The following is a 25,224-nucleotide window of genomic DNA, read 5'->3' on the forward strand; positions in this document are numbered from 1 at the left end:
TTCTTATAAACCCAGGACCACCAGCCGCAGTAGGCTGGGCCCTCCCACGTCAATCACTAATTAAGAAAATGCCCTCCAGGCTTGCCTACGGCCAGTCTTGTGGAGGCCTTTTCTCTGTTGAGTTCCCTCCTCTCAGATGACTTGAGCTTGCATCTCTTGACATAAAACTGTCCAGCACACCTTTTACCGTTGGGGCTGTTGTACCTCTCACGTTTCCCAGGCAGGTGGGTTATATTCATACTTTACCATGGTTTTAATGTGCATTTGCCAAGTTCTGATGAGGTTGATTGGTCTTGCTTTCCATTTTCATTCTTGTGATGCATCAGTTCATCACTTTTTACCTGTCTTCTTTTTCTTAACTTTTTTAGGAGTTTCTAAAAGTATGTTTTGGAGCCTGGATCCATCTTTTTAAAGTTACATGTTGCAAGTATCTGCTCACAGTTCATGTCTTACCCTGTTCTGTTCTTTTTTCTATTGCTATTTGTGAGTGACCCTCGCACCCTGAAGAGATCACCCAGGTTTAAAGCATTATCTCTGAACCCCAATCCCAAGGAAGCCTAACTAAATGTTGGGTCCATTTTACAAAGTTCTGTTGCAAATCTTCTCAATGACTCTGATTTATCCCTTCCAGTCAGTTTTGGGGGGCTAGGGATGCAGTAGAGAACCGCTGCTTTTTCCATGGTCTACCAAGTTTTGCAATCAAGATGCTGAAATTTTTCCTAAATTATTTTCTTAGGCTGGACCTGAGTATGGTCAAGGAATGAACCCCATCAGCCGCCTGGCCCAAATCCAGCAGGCCAGAAAGGAGAAGGAGCCTGATTACGTTTTACTTTCAGAACGAGGAATGCCTCGACGTCGAGAGTTTGTGATGCAGGTATTTTCAGCCTTCATAGTCAATGTTTCTGAAATTAGTGAAAAAACTGAGGAGTTCCCAGGGTGGCACAGTGATGTGGTGAAGTCAGGCTGGGCCTTGGAAGGACGTGCAACTATGTTTACACTGTAGAGTGTTCATTCTTTTTAGGCTCACCTATCAACTTGGAAACTTGCTGGTGTCAAGGACGTGTTAGATAGACAGCATGAGATTTGGAAGGGCCTGTGAGTTCACATGGGTTATTTACCACAGTTTATCATTTAATGTCTGTCTTTTAACTTTTCATGTTGCATTTTACAGCCAGGGTGACTAACTATTATGTTCGGAGACAAAGGGCATTAGAAACAAAATAAGAAGGGTAGATGTAGGGGATGGAAATGGGCCAAGGGCATAAGGTTATGGAGCTCTCTGGAAAATTAGAACGTCTGGCCTGGCCAGCTGACCCTGGTGGGGACTGAGGGAGAGATCTAACTATTTTGCAGCCAAGAAACTTGAAGACTGGTTGCTCGGTATGAGCTAGGAGTGAGGTCAAATACCCAAATTGCCTTGTTCTTTTCAAGCCTGGCCGGACCCTTCTGTGATCGTCAGTTCAAGCCATACGCTTGGAGCAACCTTGGTTCTGATTTTGTATTAAGAAGCACACGCAGGGCTGGTGAACTGGCTGAGTGGTTAAGAGTGTGCGCTCCTCTTGCAGGGGACCCAAGTTCAGCTCCTCACACTCCATCAGATTGTTCGTAACATTGCAACAGGCAGTTCATGACTGCCTCTAACTCCAGCTCCAGGACCCGGGTGGGGTTCTCAGACACCCCTGGTCTCTTTGAGCACCTACACTTGTAGTCATATACGTACACAGAGACAAGTACATATGCACGTGCACACACACATACACACACTTAAAAATAAAATACATCCTTAAAAGGATATTGAAAGGTGGGAAGAAAATAGTATCCTGGACCCCATACAGCAAGTAAGATCTTTGCCACACTGGATTCAGCTGTGACTTCTCACTTTCCTCTTGATTTCTTTATGCCTCTATAGAAATTTTATAGCTAACTTCTAACCTTGTTGTTTTAGACTTAACCTAGTGCATTGCTCTGAAAATTATATTTTTTCTTACAGTAATATTCATTAGAAGAATCTAATAACCAGTGTGTACTTAAATTTTCTTTATTGTGTTTGAACGTAAAATTTTTCTGTTGTGAGAGAAACTTATGGTCAAACTCAAGGATCTTACCTTTCATACAATACAGATAAAATCAACAACTATTTACTAAGTGTTGACTGTATATCAGATATCTCAACATCCAAATGTGGAACTTTGTATTAATTAATTACCCACACATAGCTAAGTTTTGCACTTCTGTATGTATATGATACCAAGTATTGATAAATACTGGGGCTATAATAAACATTTACTCTGTAGTTGTTGCTTTCCTGTCAGACTGCTGGAAACCTCAAGTTCAAAGTTAGGAATTTTCCTGTGGTTCATAAATGCAGTGTCTAGGTATCATTAGGACTCAGAGGCTGCCCTAGCATTTTCGCTAAGTAGAGTGTATTAATGTTTTGGCTGTTACATTCTTAGCTCTTAAGAACTCAAGGATCTGTTTTGTAAATACCAAAGGTTGAAACTACAGACACGTATTTGGATATAATCTTCTTTGGGTTGTGTTACAGTTCCTTTTCCGTGGAGTGTATTGAACACCCACTTTGAGAGAGGAGGTCAGAGTATCTTTGGCTAGCTCCCATTTTATGGTAGTCATACACATTGAGTCAAACAGGGACATTTGGCTATGCTTCTACATGCTTTCCCACTGGATTCAGATCGTGCCGCCCTCACCCTAGACACTCCAATAGAGTCATCGCAGTATTATAACAACCTTATTAAAGGAAGGACTTTTGTATCAACTCATTAAACAGTATTATCATGGTATAATTCAACGTAGAAGAAAGATAGCTGGAAATAGTGTGCTCATTTTTATCTATTATAGCTCCCTAAACTGAGTTTCTATGTTACAAAATGAATACAGGTTACTTGTGTTGATTACTGAATAAGAAAAGAAAATTTTCAATGACATTATTGGGAAAGTTAGTTCCAAAGCAAATTTATTCCTTGAGGGTAGGAGTATTGTTGTGACAGAGACTCATGTAGCCTAAGCTGGCCCTGAACTCACCATGTAGCCAAGGATGACTTTGAACTCCTTGTCCTCTGGATTTCAGGCATATGCCACCATGTGTAGCTTTTCAGAGTAAATTTCTTTTTGTATACAAGGGCTGATGAATCTGAGGAACAAAAACTCTTTTCATTTGTTTTGGAGAGAGGTTTTAATTTTCAAACAGAAAATAATAACTAAATTACATATGAATATACTGTATTATTATGAATCATACTAACTTTTATACTTAATTAACTTCTGATTAAGATCTCCAAGTTATTAAAAAATATATAAAGCAAATTTCTTCAGTCTCAGTGAAAGATAATGAAATTTTCTGTAGCATGAAACTTAGAGAGTCTTATTAATAAAATCAAACCTGAGGCCAGTTATTGGGGTCAATGCTGGTAGATCAGAGAGAGAGAACAAGCCACAGCTATCTCACCTGACCAACTTCTCGGCTGGTCTTGTTTCCCCACATTGGAAGCTTCTGTGTCCTCATATCTGAATGGCTCTCAGCTGAACTGCTGCTAGAAAGCCTGAAAGCTTAACCAGCCAAATACCTAACCAGGCCAAATGCTCTAGTTTCTGGTCCTCATGCCTTATAAACCTTTCTGCTTTCTACCACCACTCCCTGGGATTAAAGGCGTGAGTCACCATGCCTGGCTGTTTCCAATGCTGCCTTGAACTCACAGAGATCCAGAGGGATCTCTGTCTCTGGAATGCTAGGATTGAAGGTGTGAGTGCCACCATTTTCTAGCCTCTGTATCTAGTGGCTGTTCTGTTCTCTGACCCCAGATAAGTTTATTAAGGTACACAATATTTTGGGGAACACAATACCACCACAATTTTCAATGCTATTTCTGAACTTTTTTATTTCTTAGTTATCGTTGAGGGTTCAGCTCATATAAATGATTAAAGACAAAAATCTGACCATCTTATATCTGCAGCATAGTAGAGAGCTGCTTTGCTCAGACATTAATATTTTAATGTAAAATCTTATTTGTAATCTTATACCATCTGTGAGCTCTGTAGGAAGATGACTCATGTGCATTTTTATTTTTATAATCATGAGGTTCTTTGAGTGACCATTGTGTTTGGTAGCAAGGAATGAGAGTTACTCAGCAGTGTGGTCTTTCAGCACTGGGTTACTCTGGGATAACAGCTCAGACTGTTGAATTAACTGCTTACAGACAGTTGGGTGAGGAGGGACAGTGAGTCTGGGAAACACCTGTTAGGAAGGAACGAAGTCTTTAGAAAAGATCGGGATAGGTCAGGTGGAAAGCTGGAAGACACAATGAACAGTTGGTGCCAGGATAGGACCAGCATTGCAGTCAAGTCCAGAGGCAGGAGCCTGGGTCTAAAGGCATCAGGCCTGCAGAGATGAGATGTGGGCCTGGGGCAGAGGAACTGGAAGGACGTCCAGTGAGGTGTGTGTAGCCTGTGAACGCAGATGAAAGTTTCTGTTTACTCTGGTGAGCCTTTTGACCCCCAGAGAAGCGGAGGAGGCTTTTGACGCAGCTGGCCTATCTTCTCACCAACAGTTGTTCCAGAACAGAGTAAGGGCTGGTGAGTCTGGGAACAGGCCAAGCCCGAGAAAAACAGCAGGTATTAGAAGGGACTAGCTGAGGGTGAGAACACATCTTCCTTAGGGCTGTGTTGAGGTCAGGGTCAGGCCAACACCGATAGGCAGGGACTGTGAGTTCACGCTGCTTCAAGGAACTGCCGTGAGCGTCCCTGCTTCCCAGTGCAGTCCACAGAAGCTGCCACCTGGCATCAGCAGGACCTTCTCACTTGGGAGAAAAGCAGTGGCCTGTTTCCACACACTCTCCACCTTTGCACTGCATTTGTGATAGTTGGACAGCAGCAGCCCTGCAGTGAACATCTGTAGTTTCATGTGCTACAACAACCGTCATTCAGGCTGTCGACTAAAATTCCTCAGGAGTACATTCCTGTACTATATCGTTTGCATATTTATGTGTAAGGTTCTAGTTTGTTGCCTTTGTGTTGTTAATACTGTTTCTTAAAAGTGATTGATTTACTAAAGCTTAAACGTAGTGATGGAAATTGTAGCTTAAATAAAACTGAAAATATAAATAGCTAATTATACTCAACTGTGGAAGCCAGACAGGAATCTGTATGTTCTAGAATAGGAAGAACAACTGCTGCTAGGGTTTTAGACAAGAACCAGACCCACAAAATAGAATGAAAATGACCACGCTGTCCACCTGGAAACTATTTACCTGTGTGTATGTGCGGTCATTGCTAACACCCAGTTGATTGTCAGGGAAATGTTGTGGAAGTGGCATGAAGCTGTTGGAGTTTTAGTTTTTTTTTAAATTTTTTTACCATGCCCTCTTTTATTTTATTTTAAATAAATTTATTTATTTGTTTGTTTATTTTACATCTCAGCCAGTTTCCCCTCCCTTTTCTCCTTCCAGTCCCTCACCCATGGAGCTTTATTTTTTAAAATATTTTTATTTTAAGCAAAGTGACATCTGATAACATAACCCAACTTATCAGACATGGATTATGTGTTGGGGTCTCTTGTTTACTTTCTAGTAGCTTTTAAGAATGTGACTTCATAGGGATCAATTCTGAAGGAAGCCCCAGCATGGGAACCATTTCATATTTCCCTGTGTTATAATTTTACTTTTTCATATATGTGTGGAGGGAGCAGGAGGTTTTACACACACACACACATACACACACACACACACACACACACACACACACACACACACACACACACACACGTGTATATATATACAGAGAGAGAGAGAGAGAGAGAGAGAGAGAGAGAGAGGCATTTGTGTGTATATAGACCTGAGGTTGATGTCAGGACCTATCCTCACTCTCTCTCTCTTCTACCTTATTCAATAAGGTGGGGTCTCCCAGTTAAACCCAGAATTTGCTTCTGTGGCTCTTCATTACCCAGTTTGCTCTGGGAATACCTTCTTGGCCTTCTGCTTTCAAGGCTGGGATCCCAGGAGAGTCACCTACCCTGTGTACACACCCTATGTGGGTTCTGTGGGATCCGAATGCAGGTCCTCATGCGTAGCCAGTGCTTAACTAACACTGAGCCGCAGACTTCCTCCTTTCCATTTTTCTTTCTTTTTTCTTTTTCTTTTTTTTTTTTTTGCAGCAGCAGGAGGTGGAGGATGAAAGGGTTTATTTGGCTTATGCTTCCAAATCACTGTTCATCATTGAAGGAAGTCAGGACAGGAACTCACACAGGACAGGAACCTGGAGGCAGGAGGTGATGCAGAGACCGTGGAGGGGTGCTGCTTGTTGGCTTGTTCCTCATTTGCTGCTCAGCCTGCTTTCTTATAGAACCCAGGACCGCCAGCCCAGGGGTGACAGCACTCACAATGGACTGGGCCCTCCCCATCAGTCTCTAATGAAGCTGGGTCTTCTTTCTTTCTTTTTTTTTTTTTTTTGGTAATCATGAAAACAAGCCATTTATTATTAATAATATTAATTATCTAACTACATTAACTGTTTTATATTTAATCATATTATTATGATTAATATAATAATACTCCAGCCCTGTCCTGAGTAACCCCCTTTGCAAGTTTTTTTTTTTTCTATTATCAGTTTGATACAGTACAAAATCTTATCCTAATAGTGAAATGTTTCATTGAGGCTTGCCCAGTGATTGAGTAAAACCAAAACTTATTATAAGCCACACTCATCCTAGGGTCCCCCCTGCTATGTAGCCTCCCTGGTTCTGTGGGTTGCAGTCTGATTGTTCTTTGCTTTATATCTAGTAGTATCTTTTTTAGACCAAAAGTAATTTAATAAACTCAAATTTATCTGCCCTTTTCTTATGGTAGTTATATAAAAATTCAGATGAGCAAAGAGGTGCTGTGCCTTTCTATTCCCACAGAACCATGCCTGTTCTTAGCACTTTGCTCTACTGTAGAGACTCTAGAATCAGCTTGTCAACTTGTGTGAAATACATGTGAGATTTTGATAGGAATTCAGTGAACTTATAGATGGATCGACACATGAATCACTGTATCACTGTTTCCTGTAACCTATAAGCATGACACGTGCTTCTATTTATTAGTATTTTCTCTTTTAAAGATTTATTTATAATTTGTATTTTGTATGTATAATGTGTTTTGCCTGCAGAGGCAAGAAGAGGGCACCACATCCCTGGGATGTTATAGTTGTAGGCCGCCATGTTGGGTGTTGGTGAACCTAACCTGAATCCTCTGTAAGAGAAGCAATATTTTAATGTCATTTTGTAAACTCCTCCTTATAGTTAAACTTTTCAATTTAATTTTTAAGATTTTACTTCTCTTAGTACATGCCTCTCTAAAACAGTCTTACTCAACTCAGAAAATGTGCATATAAGATGGCTCACATATGTTTAAATGTGTGTGTGTGTGTGTGTGTGTTTGCACACATTCTGTTTAAATTGCTTACAAAAGGTAACAGGCAGTTTGCTGTTCACTAAGCAGTTATGAATGACATAGATTCTCTTAATTTCCAAAGCAACACTGAAACAGAGTTGTTGGTATTCCTGCTGTATTGACGAGGAGTTTGAAGGTCAGGGAGTTGTTAAATAATGTACAGCATCTTCTGTACAGGGGAAATCAGAAAGTTGAATTTCTTAGCTCCAAGATTCACTTGGAAGTCTTTTTCTGCACCATAGTATTATACTCAGCCTTATATTAATTTTCTTTAGGAACTGTTTAATATGATATGTTTCCATATTGGATATTGAACCTAGAACCCTGTATATATTGGGCAAATAGTCTACCACTGAGCAGTGTCTCCAGCCCTAATGTAAACTCATATAAACTTTGGACATTAGTTTAAATGACACCAACATGAATTTCCACTTTCTCAGTTTCTTACTGGGAATAAAGAGTACAAAATGTAGTTAGAACAAATACTGTGTTGATGTAAACTTTCTTTTTTATTTGCTTAAATGAGTAAGGTTTAAAAAAATCAAACAATACAGAAATGTATGAGGAAATAAAAGTCCTAGAAGAATGCCATCCTGAGATAACCACCAGAATTTCTATGTGTAGTTTCACTTGTATATTAAAATTACATGAGTGAGATTTTATCTTTCTATTTTATTTTGAACTAACTTTTTTTTTCTTTTTTAGTCTTATACATTGCCTTATAATGTAAGGACTTCCTGTTTGCTAGTACAACTAATTAATTTCTGTAACCTCTATAGGTCAAGGTGGGCAATGAAGTTGCTACTGGAACAGGACCTAATAAAAAGATAGCCAAAAAAAATGCTGCAGAAGCAATGCTGTTACAGCTTGGCTATAAAGCATCCACTAGCCTTCAGGATCAGCTCGACAAGGTAAGAATGGACATTAATGTATGTGTGCCTCCTGTCTGAACATTAAAGGGATTAACATATTCTGATCTCATCTGCTTTCAAAGTTGACTTGACTTTTAATTTTTATGAGGCAAGATTCTGTGTGAGATTTTGCTGCTAGAAAATACCATCCACGTACGGGGAGATGTAGTGTCAGCCAGTAGTCTAGGGTTAGAAAGACTAACGTTTTTGTGTGACAGTTCATAGCAATATAATTCGGTCTAACTTGTTGCCTGTTTGCTTGTCACTTACTTTGTCTGTGTTTGTGCCTTTTAAGAGCAGGAGCTGTTAGTCTTTGTTTTGGAAATACAGCTGGAAACATTGGAAATAAAAATTTTGGTTTAGTCCTTAGGGCAGTGATTATATTAGACAGGTTCTCTATAAACTGGTTTCATTTGTTTATTTTCTGTTTATTTTAAATTTAAAGGTAAACTGAGAGAGTATTTACTTTTTCTCCCAAAGACATGTTCCTAGTCCTCTGTTTCTTCTGCAGCAACTAATGACGTCATTAGCACCTGCCTATGTTGGAGAGAGGCCTGGATCCAGGGCATAGCAGAGAAGAAGGTGGAGAGAATTGAAGCAATTTTCATTTTGATTGCTATTTTGTTATCTACACTTATATAGGACTTATTTCTATTAAGCATTTGTTTATGCAAAAATTTACAACAAAGCAGGTTTACTGTTACCTTTCTAAAAGTAATTTCCCTTTGAGCAGGCCTTTCTCACAGGACTCTGTTTTGGCGAGGGCCTGCCTTAGAGAGAGAAACAAGACATCTTCCGATGAACATTCAGCTGTGCTTTTCTTTTCTTTTTTTAATTTTTATTTTTTAATTTACACTCATGATATTCTTTAATTACACTCATGATATTAATCACATTTGTGGTATTCATAGATTACATTTGCAGTATTCATTCAATTATATATATATATATATATATATATATATATATATATATATATATAAATTTTAAATGCCGAATGTCATTTATTGAAGGAGGGAGGAGGTCTTAAATACAGGCTTACAGCACAATGGGAGCACCCCGGAGAGCAGAAGTTCGCTACTGATGTTTTACAATCTTGTATCTAAGCTGTTAACGCCCATTATTCAGGATACACAGACAAGGAACTTCCCTTAAGCATTCAGGAGGGTGGAACCTGGCAGGGAATTAGCATAGGGAGGATATCAAGGTCTGCAAGCAAGGCAACAGTTACCCAAAATGGGGGCCAGGGACCTACAGGTCCCCCTTTTATTAAATAATGAGCTTCTGACTTGGGTTGCGTGGGATGTCAGCAGGTCACCTTACCCATCATGGAGATACCTGCCCAGGCCACACAGGTGCTCTGTCTTAGGTTGGTGAGTGTCCCCCAGGCATTACCTGTCTCTGAATACTCATTATCATATAGGCTCAATCATGTGTGAGCTGCAGTTAACTGCTGCCAAAGATCTCAAAGTGGCACTGGGCTTGCAATCTGTGTGTTTGACACACAAAAGACCAGCAGAGGTCCTATCCCACCCATAGCCGGTAGGCTAAAGGCCTACTTCCTTAACGAGCCATACTGTACGTTGGAGTCCTTCTAAGATATCCCAAAAGCAACTGAAACTTGAGTTTATAAATTTATAACTTTCAAAGCCAATTGAGATGTATGTAACTACTGAATTAAATTTGTCATGCCCAATAGAATGGAAGATTAACTAACTGTGGTAGCTACTTTTGCTGCCAGGGTCTCCCCTGTGCTAGCTGTAGTAAGCAAGTATGAAATGGTGATCCCAGACATAGTCAGCTGTGCTTTTCTTAAAGCCGCTGTGATTCATTTCAATGATTAAAAAATTCATTTGTTTATGTGATAGAGCTTTCAGTTCTGTTGTCGTTTTGTCTTATTTAGCTTGGCTAGTCAATGCCTTCTCGCCTTTAAAAAGTATTTGTAATATAGAACATAACATGTTTGCATCTCACTAGATCTTAGATTACGTATATGTTGTTTTAATTTAGCACATTTATATTGACTTAAAACCAGTGAGTACTTATAAAAATATATCAAAATAAGTCACTGTAGAGACATTTATTTGTAAGTTAAGTGAAAAACAAAACAGTATTTCCTTTGAGAAGCCTTTTAATTTATTTTTTGCATACCTCCTATATTAGCAAGTGTTCTCCAGAGAAACAGAACCAGCAGGATGTGTGCATGTGGACACAAGCATATGTGTGGTGTGTGCATGTATGCATGCGTGTGTGCGTGTGTATGTGTGTGTTTGTGCTCTATGGGAAGGCCTAGCAGGCTGGAGACTCGGGAAGCAGTCCCACTTCATTCCATACAGTCTGCTGGAGAATACCTTCTGAGGGAAATCAGCCTTTTGTTTTGTTGATACCATCAGCTGATTGCATGTGCCCTCCATATTTCAAAGGGTAATATGCTTTACCTAAAGGCCCCCAATTTAAATGAACATCTCATCCCAAACATTCTCAGAAATACATCGACTAATGTTTTACTAACTACCTGAACTCTGGCTCAGACAACTTGACATATGAAACCAACCCTCCCACTCACACCTACTAAATGCCAGACACTTATAACTGAAGATAACAAGTGGACCAAAACCTGGTTGTTACTCTCAAGCAACTCAGCCATTAAGTGTTGGGAATGAGGTGTTTTGATCATGTTACAAAGAGAGGTCGTTAGTCACTGTTTGGATGGAAAAGGGCTTAAAGAATTGTTCATTTAAGACTGAAGCCTAATCTAGTTATGTTCATAAAAAGTAATTTAGAAGTATAGAGAGTGGATTGGAGCTGAGAGGCTGAAAGGGAGAGCAACAAGGGAGCAAGCGGAGCTGTTCAGCTGTGGAGGATCTGAGCAAAGAAACTGACGCGAGACACAGAGAGGAAGATCCAGGGGTATTTTTATGTGTATTTGTTAAGATTCAAGTATAGAGAATACGTATGGTGGACACAGAAGGAAAGAACAGCTGCAGAAGGAGCTAGAGAACGACCTGTGCAACCAGGCGGTAGTTTGAAGAGTGGTCAGATGGGAGGTGGAGTGTATTGTGCAGTACCAGCTTTTGACCCGGTGTGTCTTCTGGGAGAGCAGAGGTGTTTAGCCACTGAGCTGTTTCTCCAGCCCTAGGTCGTTCTTCCAAACTCTGCTGTTCATCCTGGCGTTTCCTTCCTTTCTTAATTGCACAGTTCACACACATTCATCATATTTATAGTCCCTTTTCATTGGATTCTAATTCTTTTCTTCATAAAAAGCTATTAGTGGACTATCAATGTAGCCCAGTGGTTAGAATGCTTGCCTCGCATGTACGTAAGGCCCTGTATTCAGTGGTTGAATATTTGGTGCTTCACATAAAATAAAACAAAAACAACAATTACAAAAGTAAAGAAAAAGACAAAAAAAAAAAAAAGAGAAAACAACCTTAAAGTATAGTTACTCTCTTTTTCTTGACTTAGGAAAACTGCCTATTAGTTGTGCGACCTCACACACTTTGGTTTGTATCTTTAGAAGGCAAAATGGTAATAACACCACATCAGATTTTGTGAGGTAGAATGAGGTCATCTATATTCATACAAAACAATTAGCTCATTACCCAATATATCTTGTCTTAAATGTTAGAATTGGTGGTGGTTAATACTGTTGGACTACTTTATTGGACAGTAATTTCTGTTTTGCAAAGATTGTATTAGAATTTTGTAGTCAAAGGTTACAGCAGTGATCTTGGAGCAGGCTCTCTTTTGAGCTACCAACCAGCTCCCAAATCATGACATGGAGAATTATTATTAATTATGAATGCTCAGCCTTATCTTATGCTTGTCCCACTAACTCTTATAACATAACTGTTATGTTTCTCTTCATCTTCGTTTTGCCTCGGGGCTTTTTACCTTTCATTCTGTATGTCCTCCTTTCCTGCTTTCTCTGTGTGTCTGGTGACTGCCTGGCTGGCTCCCTCCTTTCCTCCCTCGTTCTCTCATCTCTTTTCTCTCCTCTCGAGCACAGATTCCTCTCCTATTTATTCTCTCTGCCTGCCAGCCCCACCTGTCCCTCCAGTGCCTAGCTGTTGGCTGTTCAGCTTTTTATTAGACCAGTCAGGTGCCTTAGGCAGGCAAGATGAAACAGCAACACATCTTTACGTTGTTAAAGTAATATTCTGTAACATAAACAAATGTAGCACATCTCTACATAGTTAATGTAATATTCCACAACAAATCCCTTGGGGGTAAATGTGGAGACAACAGAAAATTTTGTCTTAAGAAGATAAATAAAGGAGGAGTGATCTGCTTCCTGGTTTTTGTTACACTGCTAGTTTTGGTAACAGTGTCAACCCATTTGTCATGGTTCTTAGTTTCCTGGGTTTTTTTGTTTTTTGTTTTTGTTTTTGTTTTTGTTTTTGTCTTTGCCAGCATGTTTCCCAGCCACCTTAAGATGTATAATGAAAGAGACGAAAAATTCTGTAAAATAATGTTGACTGATTATTTGGTACAATTATATTTTGGTGATACTTAGTAAAGGTTTTTCCAGAATGTACACAATAACATTTCTGTTTTTATTTTGATTTTAGAGTGGATGGAGACATTCCTTTGTAAAAATTACTATTTTCTATGTAATACATGTTATATATGGCAGGTTTTCTTGATGCCATATAGACTTAAAAACGTATGCTTGAAAACTGAAGCAAGTCAGAAGCAGCAAGCACACTAGAAGTAGACTCCTATGTAGAAAGGGGACAGTGTCCTGTCCACACTAGTTACTCCTGTAGCTGTCACTTTGGGTGACATTAGCCATGGCAGAGATTTTTGGCCTTGCCAAAGTGGTCAGTCAACATTGTTTTAATATGCCTGATTCTATAGATTTCAACAGTTGATTTAATCTTTCAGACAGGGGAAAACAAAGGATGGAGTGGTCCGAAGGCTGGGTTTTCGGAACCAACAAATAACAGTAAGTTCTTATTTCTGTGTTCTATGTAATTGGTGATCATTACTGGTTCTGACGAGTTCTGTGTAGGCCATAGGTGCAGTGCTAAACATTGTGGGAGGAGTAAGAGAGTCACAAATGTTTGCTGTCCTGAAACTGGTGAATAACTGGAAAACTAAAGATGAACACTTAGATCCATTAATCTACATGGTGATAACATTTTAAAAGTTGTCATTCTTATTTAAATAATATTCTTACAAATAATAAAAAAATAAATCTAAGAATCAGTTATCTCTCAGTTTTTAACAGTTCCAATTTCTTAGGTATAAAGCAATTTTTATATATTTATAATATGAATTTTTCTTTCTTTTTTTGAACCCAGAGCTTAGTGCATGGTAGGCAAGCATTCTATCACTAAGCTTTGGCCCCAGACCTTGTTTATACTTTTTATTCATGGTGTATATAATATGTATACATTACATATGTAATTATATACCTTATTTATACTGCTTATAGTATAAATAAAATTGTTGCGCTGTTTGCATTTAGCATTGCAACACACATTTTTATATTTTGTTGAACTCTCAGAATTTTTAATGTTTTATTAAGGTTATTAAGTTAGTATTAGATTATAAATATGAAATTTCACAACTTTGTTCCCCCTGATAGTCAGACACTTAAAAATCAACTTAACTATTTTCAAGGATATGACTCAGATACTTTTTTATTGTGTGGACAGTTATTTTTCCCTAAACATTTTTTAAAGATTTATTTATTTTAATTTTGTGTGTATGGGTTTTTGCCTGCATGTATTTCTGTGTATTGTGCATGTGTGGTGTTCACAGAGGCAAGATGACAATATCAGATCCCCTGGAACTGGCGTTATAAGCAGTTGTGAGCTGCCACATGAGGGCTGAGAATCAAAGCAGCATCTCCAGGAAGAGCAGCCAGTGCTCTTAACCACGGAGTCATCTCTCCAGCCCCTAGACATTTTCTTCCAGTATCCCACGATGAAAACACTGCTCAGTGGAAGAGTGCTTGCCTAGCATGCACCATGCCTAGACTAGATTACCAACATCCCTCCAAACACGCCTTTGAAAGGCATCTGTTTTTTCACTGTAAATCAGTGAATCGGAGCACTGCTCAGTCTTATGTCCTTTTTAACCCTCTTTCATCTGAACACTAATAAAGCTTAAATCTGTGCATTGTCATAATTAAGGGTCTGTAGTCTTTGATATTGGCAGTTCATCTTTTGATGAGAGGAAATCAGAAATGATTCTTTTTTTTTTTTTTTTTTTTTGGTTTTTCGAGACAGGGTTTCTCTGTGTAGCTTTGCGCCTTTCCTGGAACTCACTTGGTAGCCCAGGCTGGCCTCGAACTCACAGAGATCCGCCTGCCTCTGCCTCCCGAGTGCTGGGATTAAAGGCGTGCACCACCACCGCCCGGCCAGAAATGATTCTTAAGAAACCATGGTCATAGAATTGAATTCTTGGACTATCAAAAATATCCTCCTTTAAGTAATATTTTAGTGAGATAATAATATTCCTGGGTTACTTTTCTGGGAGCAATTTAAATTAACGGACAGGTAAACCTTGGACTATATATATACATAGGAATGATACACGTGGACTGAGCATGTAGCCCTGGGAGAAGTGTGATCAGTTCAGGATGCTTAGTGTTTCTGCTTTATTCCTTTGGTGTTTGGATTTATTTGCTTGCAATTACTTGGGAAGGGGATGTATGGACCATTAAATTGATTATAGTTTAATGTAAAGCACTTAGCACACAGCACCTGTTAGTAACCTTGTAATGAATGTTGGTTTTCATACCTTTCCCTTTCTTTTGCCGAGAGGATATGATGCTGTTTACATTGGCCAGAAACCCCATTCTTATATTTTTGGTTGTGAGCCTAGCCTTTAACGGCTGAGCCATCTCTCCAGCCCCAGAAACCCCATTCTTATGCTTTTATCAGATATATTTTGCATGCACATTCTGGCCAAAGAATATATAGTTTATTTTTGAAAGTTACATTTGGCACTGCTTAGTTTTTAAAGAATGTGAACATAATGTATTTGTTCATATGGAAGACATACATTTATTAATCTGACCCCTTAAATATGAGAGCACACTGTAGGTGACCTGCAATCTGCATTCATTAAGTTGATATTTTGGCCCTTAGAATTACATAATTTTTTAATTTTATTTTACTTATTTTTGTAAAGATCATTTTTTAGAATTTACGTGTATGTGTGCATCTCTGTGAATAAATGCCGTGCATGTGTGGGTGCCTCTGAAGCGAGAACAGGACATCGGATCTCCTGGACGTGGAGTTGCAGGTGGTTCTTAACTAACTGATGTGGTTACTGGGTCCCCAACTTTAGTCCTCTGCAAGAACAGCATGTGCTTTTAACTGCTGAGCCATCTCTTCAGCCCCTGGCTTTATTTATTTTAATTTGCTGAGGGTTATTGTACCTCCTTTGCAAAGTATAGGTAGAGCTACCACAAAGAGACCAATGAGTTTAAGTGGTCAGAAATGTATAGGCATGCAAATCATTTTTGTTTTAGGCATAAAACTAGAAATGATAAAAGTATTTGAAGCCTTCCTAAAGCTGAAGAATCTTTAGGACCTTCTTTGGTTTTTTTTTTTTTTTTTTTTGGGGGGGGGGAAGGTTTTTGAGACGGTTTCTCTGTGTAGATTTGTGCCTTTCCCGGAACTCACTTGGTAGCCCAGGCTGGCCTCGAACTCACAGAGATCCACCTGTCTCTGCCTCCCAAGTGCTGGGATTAAAGGCGTGCGCTACCACTGCCTGGCCCTTCTTTGGTTATTATGGTTCAAATTGAGATTTGGAATGAGTGTTTTTTCACCCCTTCCCAACTGTGAGACACTGGTGAGGAGGCCGATCTAAAGACTTGTACACTGATGGTCAGTCAGACTAGGTTACTGTAGTGACTAAATGTGGCCCAGCTCTGCACAGGATTGCTTCTTGCCTCTGATTGGCGCCTCTGATCTGCCTAGAGCCAATGAAAGCTACTTAAACATATTAGCAAAAAGTCTCTGCTCAGGATTAATCACCCGGGCAACAAATCAATTCCTAAAAATTAGTTTAAGTTCAGTTATTATGGTAATGTTTTGACTGACTTCTTGTCTACTTAAGTTCTTGCTATAAGTGACCTATACTCATGTTAGCATTCTTCAGGAGAAGGTGTGAGCATGAAGGCCAGAAGGCCATGAAAAGACAGGGGTGGCCAGTGCTGACACACCATCTAGTCTTAAGCAACTCTGCTTACATCTTACTACTGTGTTTGCTAAGTGTTATTTATGTGTGCCACTGTGTAAAGTTGGGAATCGTAATTATGTAGCAGTCAAGTGATTAGCAGCACTGAAAGCATCTAAAAAAAGTAGCGTCGCTTTGCAGAACCCTGAATGGCTCTCCTCGCTATTCTCCTTCTCAAACTCTTCATTACTTCAATTTCTAGCCAACCATTATTTGGAAAAATAATACAAAATTAACTGGGAACCAAATGTACTAGAATTAATAGAGAGTGCAGAATTGGAAAAAGGAAATTTTAATCTGGCACGCTGGCACCTAACTATAAGTAGACAAAAAATGTTAATGTACATGTGCATTTAATTTTTGTGGTGGGAGATTTTTTTTAAAGATTACAGTCATAAGAAACTGCTAACAATTACAACTAAGAAACAGTTTAAATGATTTTTACAAGGGATTGTGATTACATAGCCTGGTTCCTCCGTTTATTTTCTTGGCTTGATTGCCTGCAGCTTGAAAATGTGGACCTAATTTTTGTATGTTCCTCAGGCTTTCTCCATTTACTAAACTTTATCAGAAGGTAGACTGTTCTAAGTGTGCTTTTAACCTTTGAATCGCTGTCATAATTACATTGAAGCACAGAACACATTACTCTGTAATGTGAAATTTGTGTTAAATTTAGCATAGGGCAATTTTATGCTTGGCACACACATAAAAAGCTGGGTTTTTACAGATGAATGGCTAACAAAGCCTTAAAAAGCTCATGCATTTTAAAGATCTACTGATGGCCCATGGAAAACTTTGTAAAATATTTAGATATAGTTCAGTTGATAATATCATTTTGTGCTCACATTCCATGTTTCTTATTAATACAGGGTTTTACTTAAAAACAGGTTCATTGTTTCTTAAAGGTGAACTCTGGCTTAATTCAAAATTGGACTAAGCTCAAAGGCGTTCTCTGGAATAGGCCATATCCACCCACTAAAAGATTATTTTGAGTCATTTTTTCACATTTTCTGTTAATCTTTAGAACAGTTTTCTTCATCTCTGAGAGGCGTGTAGGTCTTCTTAGTTTGTCAGAGGTGACCAGAATGGGCCTTTGGGACAGGATCCAGTTCTGACCGGCCTTTCGCTGTCTTAACGGGGTTACCAGTCGCTTGTGTCATCTACAAGTTGGATTAAATCCTGTACATCCTGGAGCCAGACGGCCACACCATCCCATTGACTCCGTGGTGGACAGCCAGCCAGCTCCTCACTGCGTGCACTGTTGAGGACCCTGTGTTTCTCTCTTTCTTTTTCATGGTCTTTCTACTTTTTTTTTGTAGTGTAAAGTTTTACTATTTGGAAACACACCACTTTGCCTCTTCTGTTTAGTTTCATTACTTTTTCTTTACTGATTGGTCTGACTAGGGCTTCCAGTACTATTTTTTTTAAGTTGTTGTTCAAGGATTTCATACATGGTATATATTAATGTATTTTGATCAAACCTCCCGTCATCCCCTTCCTTCAGATTCCTCCCCTCTCCCCATGTCACAGCTTGATTCTCCTTGCTGTGATAAAACACTGACACAAACCAACCTGGAGGGGAAAAGGGTTTATTTAATTACAGATGACATCATTGAAGGAAGCCAAGACAGGAGCTTGAGGCTGGAGCAGAATAGAAGTCATGGGAGGGCACAGTTTACTGGCTTGCTCTCCTATGTCTTCTGTTTCCTTATGCAATCCAGAACCACCAGCCCAGGGCACTGCTACAATTAGATCAAAGCAAAAACAAAATGTAGCAGTGTAAAAAGCCTAGAATTCAAAGTCTGGTGCTCATTCATGACCTTCTGGGCTCCAGAGGGCTTGGGTAGCTCTGCCTGTCCAATGCTGGCACACTCAGCTTGTCTCATGGGCTCAAAGTGGCTCTCTTCTGTACCTGCTGCTATTCTTGGTGTTCATTCCAAAGTCTGCCATCTCCAGCATTCTGGGGTCTCCATAGCAACTGAGGCTGCCCTTTCACCCATGATTTCCCCTGGCCTTACACAGCGCCAAGCCTCAGCTGCTCTCCGTTGCCCTTTCATGCTCTCAAAACCAGTACCATCTGGGAGACTCTTACACATAACCAGGTTCTGCTTCCAGTTTGAGATGCAGTCTTGGTCCTTCACTGGACCACAGCTTGTGTGTGTTGGCCCTAAGGAAATAATTCACAGAAGGTTTTGCCTCCATAATGCTGGTCTCTTGTTAGTCACAGCTGATTTTTCAGCCAGCCAGCCAGCCAGAAACCGCAGATTCTTAAGATTCTTAAATCAGGTATATCACGCGAATGGCCCTGATTGATGAGTCTTTGCTTCCCTCTCAAACTTTACAAATGAGACCTCCATCATGGCATTTCTCTCAACACTCTTATCTTCTAAGCTCCCACCTAAACAGCCCATTAAGTTTTGAACACTCAATGGCTTTTCCAGCCCAAAGTTCCAAACCCATTCGCATTCTTCCCCCAAACAACACCATCAAGTCTATCAGAGCAATAGCCCACTCTCTGGTACCAACTTCAGGCCTAGTTAGGTTTCTGTTGCTGTGATAAAACATTCTGACCAAACCTGACTTAAAGAATTTACACATCCTGATCACAGTCCATCATCTGAGGATGTCAGAGCAGGAACTCAAGTGGCAGCAAGGGCAGGAACCATGGAAAAAGCTCAGGCTCACATTCAGCTCCCTCTCTTATAATTCCCAGGACGACGTGTCCAGGATGGGACCACCCACATCAATCACTAATAAGAAATACCCCTCAGACATGCCCCTAGGTGAATCTCATGGAGGCAGTTCTTCCTTGGAGATTCCCTCTTCCCTAATATGTCTGAGTTTGTGTCAGATGACAAAACTAATAAGCAACAGATTTTAAATAAGGAAAATTTTAAATTCAAAAACCATGCAGTGGGGGTGGGGTGGACTTGCCCCTGCTTTTGACCTCAGTTGCCCAGTTTCTGTCCTGACTTTCAAGTAACTCATTGCGGGTTCTTATATATTGTTTTAGAATTTTCTTACACATATGTAAGCAGATGTAAATATTCAGTCTTCTAGTTTCTCAGATTTATTTTTTAAAAGGATTTTCTTTTTTTATATAATGTGTTATATCCTGCAGATGCTTTCATACATTTATACATATATATGGATTTGTTGCTATTTAATTGGTGGACATTTAGATTGTTTACAGTATTTTTGTCATAAATAACATGTAGGCAGAGTTTATTGTCGGCACTGCAGATCAGCTCTGTCCTGCCAGCTGCTCTGAGATGACCACAGAGAGACTTAATATTAATTATAAATGCTCAGCTGATAACTTAGGCTTGTTTTTAGCTAATTTAAGTTATAAATTTACTCATTTCTGTTAATTTGTGTGCTGTCCCAAGGCTCGTTTACCTCATCTGAGTACTTCCCATCCTTCTTGCTGTGCTTCCCATGGGTCTCCTCACGACGACTCCTTCTCCCCAGCATTCTCTCTGCCCCCAAATCCTCCCTAGCCATTCGGCAATCAGCTTTTTATTAACAGTGAGTCTTCAAAGTGTACAGAAACATTATTCCACCCTTTTTGTCTAATTAAAAAGGAAGGTTTTAACTTTAATGTAGTAAAATTATATACAGCAAAAACAATTGTCAAGTGAAAATTACAGTTACAATATCCAGTCCATTTGTGTTTGGCAACATAAAGAAAATATTCTATCAGCTGTCCTCTCCTAAAAAGTCCAGAGTTTCATACCTAATTTACTTTCTACCATGATTAGGGAGAACTGTAACTATAACTGTCTAGTCTTCAACCCCATCAAAGACTGAGTAAACAGGAATTGTTGAGCAAGCAGCTTCCAAAATTAAGAGATGACAGAAACAGCCGGCTGCCTGGACAGTCACCCTAGGTTCTTTTGTAACATTGGGACATTCAACTTTGGCCTAGTAATCTGACAGACATTTTTGAAAACCAGGGAATTTTGAAGGGCTGTTCTACCTTGTCTTGGCAAAGTTTGGCAGTTGCCTTTTTTGTTTTTTTCATCTTGCTGGTCCAGTTTGGACAGAAACTGTCAGCAGTTGAGGCAAGGGCAGTTTTTTTGCCTGAATGGCTAGCTTTGCCACAATGAAAACAAACTCTGTGTGGAGCTTCTTTGATGCCCATCTCCTTTGAAGCAAATCAGTGCTGGCAGCAGCAGAGGTGTCTCGATGTCATGAAAGCCTTAGGTGATTAAACATTAAATGCTATATTGTGTAGGTCTTTGAAGTGTTTGAAGACCATCTGTTTATCTAAATATATTGTATATGACCTTGAAAACATACCTAACATGACTATAAGTTTGACTATTATAGATGACTATGAATCTGTATTTCTTAACTATACATTACATTTTTAAATGAGCTGCATAATCACAGTGCCCCAAACAAAAATAGAAACATACATACAGTGTAACAGAATTAACTTTAAATTTGTATCAGTATACCAAAATCCATACCAATGTAAAATATTTTGAGGCAAATAGTTGTTTTTTGGATTAAAGCAGATTCAATATTCTACCCTTTTTTCCTGTCCTTCCTATATCATATCCCCCTTTTTTTTCTTTAGAAAGAGATCTTTGCATTTAATTCTTTTGTTTAGTTTTTTTTTTTCTGACCAAGAACAACTTACAACCAATCCCCCTTAAATGTCAACAAGCATCCATAACCCACTTTTTGGGAATGTGGGCATTGTTTTCCCTATACTGCTTCCTGTTGTCTGGGGGCACTGCCATCTTTGGAGGAACCTTGAGACAATCAGGATAATTGTTAAGTCTTGTCTGGAGTAGTCTGTGAGGCTGGACCATCTCAGCCAGCAGGCTTGAAGCTGTTTTGAATGCTGGATCACCTGGACCATCTGTTTTTATTGGTGTCTGGTCCCCTTGCTCTGAAAATACATAAACTTTTAAAGGTAACATACATGTTTGCATTAATACAAGTATAGGCTGTTCATTGCACACAAATCAGTCAAAGGTGATTTTTTGTTTTTTGAGCTGGTAAAATATATGATACATGTTTTGTAGTTTTCTAGGTATATTTCTTTATGTCTGTAGCCAGGATTTTCAGGTGGTCTTCCCCAATCCAGTTTCATACCAACCTGGAATTAATCCACAGCTTCTCATTTCCTGTGGAAATAAAAGCATAACCTCTTCCTCAAAGTAACATTATCTTTTGAATTCCATTTTGAAGTCAAGAATATATAGGTTGGTTTAATCCCGCAGTTTTCATAATCCAGTATGTCTTAGTAGCTGTTGTTCCTTTATTAGCAATCAGAGACAACCCAATAACATACAGAATCCAGACTCTCTGTATTTCCCATTTTTACATGGCTTATTTTATTTTTATTACTTTATTCCCTTTTTAAGGACTTTATTATTTTTAAACTATTTTTTATTCTATGATTGTATACATACTTTCTCTTATCTCTCCCAAGCCTATGTATATTTTTAAACACACTGTAACCCATTTAGAAGTTTTTCTCTGTCTGGATCTGTCTTTACTGAGCATCTATATTGTTTTCTGATTGTATGAGATGGATCTTAAACTGCTATGTCAACCGTTGGCACTGCTCAGCTTAGTGAATGGCACTAGCTGGTGCACAGCAGCTGGCGACTGGCACCGCCCTACAGGCAGCTGCTGGGAGATGCATGTCTGTGTCTGGTTTTGTGTGTTTAGGACTTTTTAAAAAGCTTTCTCAGGTCTTATGTGGATGTAGGTGCCCCATGTTGGGCATCATTTGTAGGCAGAGTTTTTCTGTCTCACCGTCTGCTCCCCAAATAACCACCCAGAGACTTCTTAGTAATTATAATAGCTCGGACAATAGATTATGCTTGTTACTAACTACCTCTTACAACTTAAATTAGCCCATATTTCTTATCTACCCTCTGCCACGTGGCAGTACCTTCTTTCAGCACGGCATGTTCATCTGCTTCATCTGCCTCTCGCTCAACACTCCTCAGACTCCACCCTTCTTCTTCCCAGCATCCTCCTAGTCTGGCTCTTCCGCCCAATTTCTTCCTGCCCAGCTGTAGGCCAGTCAGTTCTTTATTAACCAGTGAGAATAATACATAGTTATAGTGTGCAAAGATAGTTCCTCAGCATTTCCCCCTTTTGTCTAACTAAAATGGAAGGGTTTTAACATAGTAAAATTATATACAATAAGAACAATTATCAGGTAAGAATTACATTGACGATGTCTAGTTCATTTGCATTTGGCAAATTCAGAGAAAATACTTCATTATCTCTTCTATCTTGGTGAATCCAAAGTTTTTTAGCATGATGACTTCATATACAAATTACATGTGTGCTCGTGTATTTGGAGGTAAATTTCTATAACTGGAGTTACTATCTTAATGAGTAGTGTACTTTTGTGTGCTCATGTACCCTTAGCTCCAGGAAGCAACTGAGAAACCATCCCTGAACTTCTGGGCTCACTGAGGCTCTTAGGAAGCAGCCAGGTGATTCGACCCACTTATTTGCTATCCCAAGAAACAGTTGGAGAGCACTCTCCTTTCCAGCTTTAGGACACTGCAAGGTACCCTGCCTTGAGTAACTTGGTCCAGAGAGTCTGTTCTTTCCCCTATGACCAACAACACTGGATAGCAATTGATTGGGCGTTCCATACCACAGACTCCAAGAAGCAACTGGGTGGCCCTGCCCATCCAACTATGACCCTCAGAAGCAATTAAAAAGATCATTCTAAAACACTGGGCCCACTAAGGCCCTAAGAAAGTAGATGCTTGGCCTCATCTGTCCACCCTAGATCCAGAAAGCATCTGGTCAGATCTTCCTGAGTATGTAGGTCCCCAGATACCCACATAGTTACCTCTGCATCTCTTACATACCGACGTGACTCCCAGCTGCCACCATCACACCCATCTAGCCCCACTGGGTGGCCCTGCCCTCACACAGCCCTGGGAAACTGATGGTGGTCTTATAGCCTGCCGTTGGTACACTGTACCCAGAGTGACCATCCAGTTTGCCCCAACTAAGGCAGTTACACCCCAGCTGGTAGTTTATCACTGCAGCCCCCATGGCTTAGGCCTTCAGGATGCCCACTGAGTTGCCACTAGTGTTGACTGTAGTTAGAGAAACAGCATGGGCATTACCTGTAGTTGAAACCAAAGCCACTGAAGCATATCCATCCAGCCCCTTAGGTACATTGCCAGCAGGAAGTTTGTTACTGTGAAAAGCATTCTATAAAGTTAGTTGAGGTAAGTGCCTACCACATGTACCTAGAGCAGTGTGGGGATGTGAGATGTGTGAGACAAATCAGATAGTGTGATAGCCTGCAAAAGAATACAGAAGCAGTAGCTGTAAATCTCAAAAAAAAAAAGTGAGTTGTCTGGCAAAGAATTAACATGAATGATTTTAAGGAAACTTAATGTGACTTGACAAACTGGTGACAAATTGGCGAAAGTATTAAGACAGTTCATTTTCAATTATCTCATTGATAATGAGAAATTCAGCAAGCAGATCACAAAACAGAAGTCAAACATTGTAGACAAAGACTATAAAGAGAGAGGAGATTTAGACAATCTTCAGGAATATAAGGCACACTAAGTTAGCAAACAATTGTCATATGCCCCTGAAGAAAAATAGGAAAGGACGTCTAAGAACCCATCCCATAAAACAATTGCTGAAAATGTCTACATTTTTGCAAAGATGCGGGCATCCATGTTTCAGAAGCCCAAAGGATCCCCACAAATTCAGACAGAAAAGTCACAAACCAACCAGCCAGTGAGCCAAAACAGATGGAAAGAACAAGATGAGACTTCTAAAGGTAACAAGGAGAAAAGCATCAAGCCACGTGTAAGGGACACCCCGTTCACCTGTCAGCAGGTGGCAGGCAGACAACTTGCCGGCCAGGAGGAAATAGGAGAATAAAAAGTCCTGAAAGAGAAAAATGCCAACCACGAGCATCATTCCCAGGAAATAGGTTCTTCAGCAGTGGAGGAATGAAGACAGAATAAAGGCTTCCTAAGTCAAAGTCTGAGGAGCTCATCGCTCCTAGATCAGCCCTGTACAGAAAGAGTGCTTATGGGAGTCAGCACTAGAAACAAAGAATGGTAGCCACCTGTGGAGGTGGAAAACTTCTTGGTAGAGGACGTGCAGAAAGGAGACATGGTCAAAGAATCGGACCACCAGTACAGAGAACTACCATGCCTCTAAGATGAGCCCAAGGGACAGAGGATGTACATAGCAATCAGAGAAATGAAGAAAATAATATGAGTGTGTCTGTCCTTACCATCGACAGATTCCATATACACAAATTAAGTCCCCCTCCCCTTAGGAGGTATAAACTAGCTGGAGGGATAACATAAGCAGAGCAAAAGCTAGACCTAAAAATATGCTGCCTGTAAAGAATTCACTTCACCAGTAGAGAGACAGTCTGACAGGAAAAGAATGGCAAAGATAGACCAGCATGCGGACATCAAACCCAAGTGGGAGAAACTCTACTAATATCAAATAAGGTAGATTGCAAATTAAAACTTTTAAAAAGATACAAGAGCACTATGATGAAAGACGCAGTCAACAAGAGGAAATAACAGTCGTGAGTGTGTTTACTCCCAGTGGTGGCCTAGCCAGTTTTAAAGCAGACATTATTACATATAGAAGGGGAGCTGTACTCTAATACAGTAGTAGTTGGTGACCTG

The 25,224-nt window shown here is 39.7% G+C and overlaps 1 protein-coding gene across 11 annotated transcripts in view; it reads left to right on the forward strand.

Annotated features, from left to right (window-relative positions):
* Stau2 (staufen double-stranded RNA binding protein 2) overlaps positions 1-25,224 on the forward strand; it is a 282,382-nt gene that overhangs the window by 117,251 nt on the left and 139,907 nt on the right. For all 11 annotated transcript variants that reach the window (XM_052717763.1, XM_052717760.1, XM_052717762.1 and 8 more), the window contains 3 exons: positions 737-874; positions 8,222-8,353; positions 13,241-13,301. In XM_052717763.1, the coding sequence (XP_052573723.1) occupies positions 737-874; positions 8,222-8,353; positions 13,241-13,301 (331 nt within the window). The remainder of the gene's footprint in view (positions 1-736; positions 875-8,221; positions 8,354-13,240; positions 13,302-25,224) is intronic.

This window comes from Peromyscus californicus, unplaced genomic scaffold, assembly GCF_007827085.1.
Source record: "Peromyscus californicus insignis strain IS unplaced genomic scaffold, ASM782708v3 Scaffold_5__1_contigs__length_169319896, whole genome shotgun sequence".
Classification (NCBI taxonomy): Eukaryota; Metazoa; Chordata; class Mammalia; order Rodentia; family Cricetidae; genus Peromyscus; species Peromyscus californicus.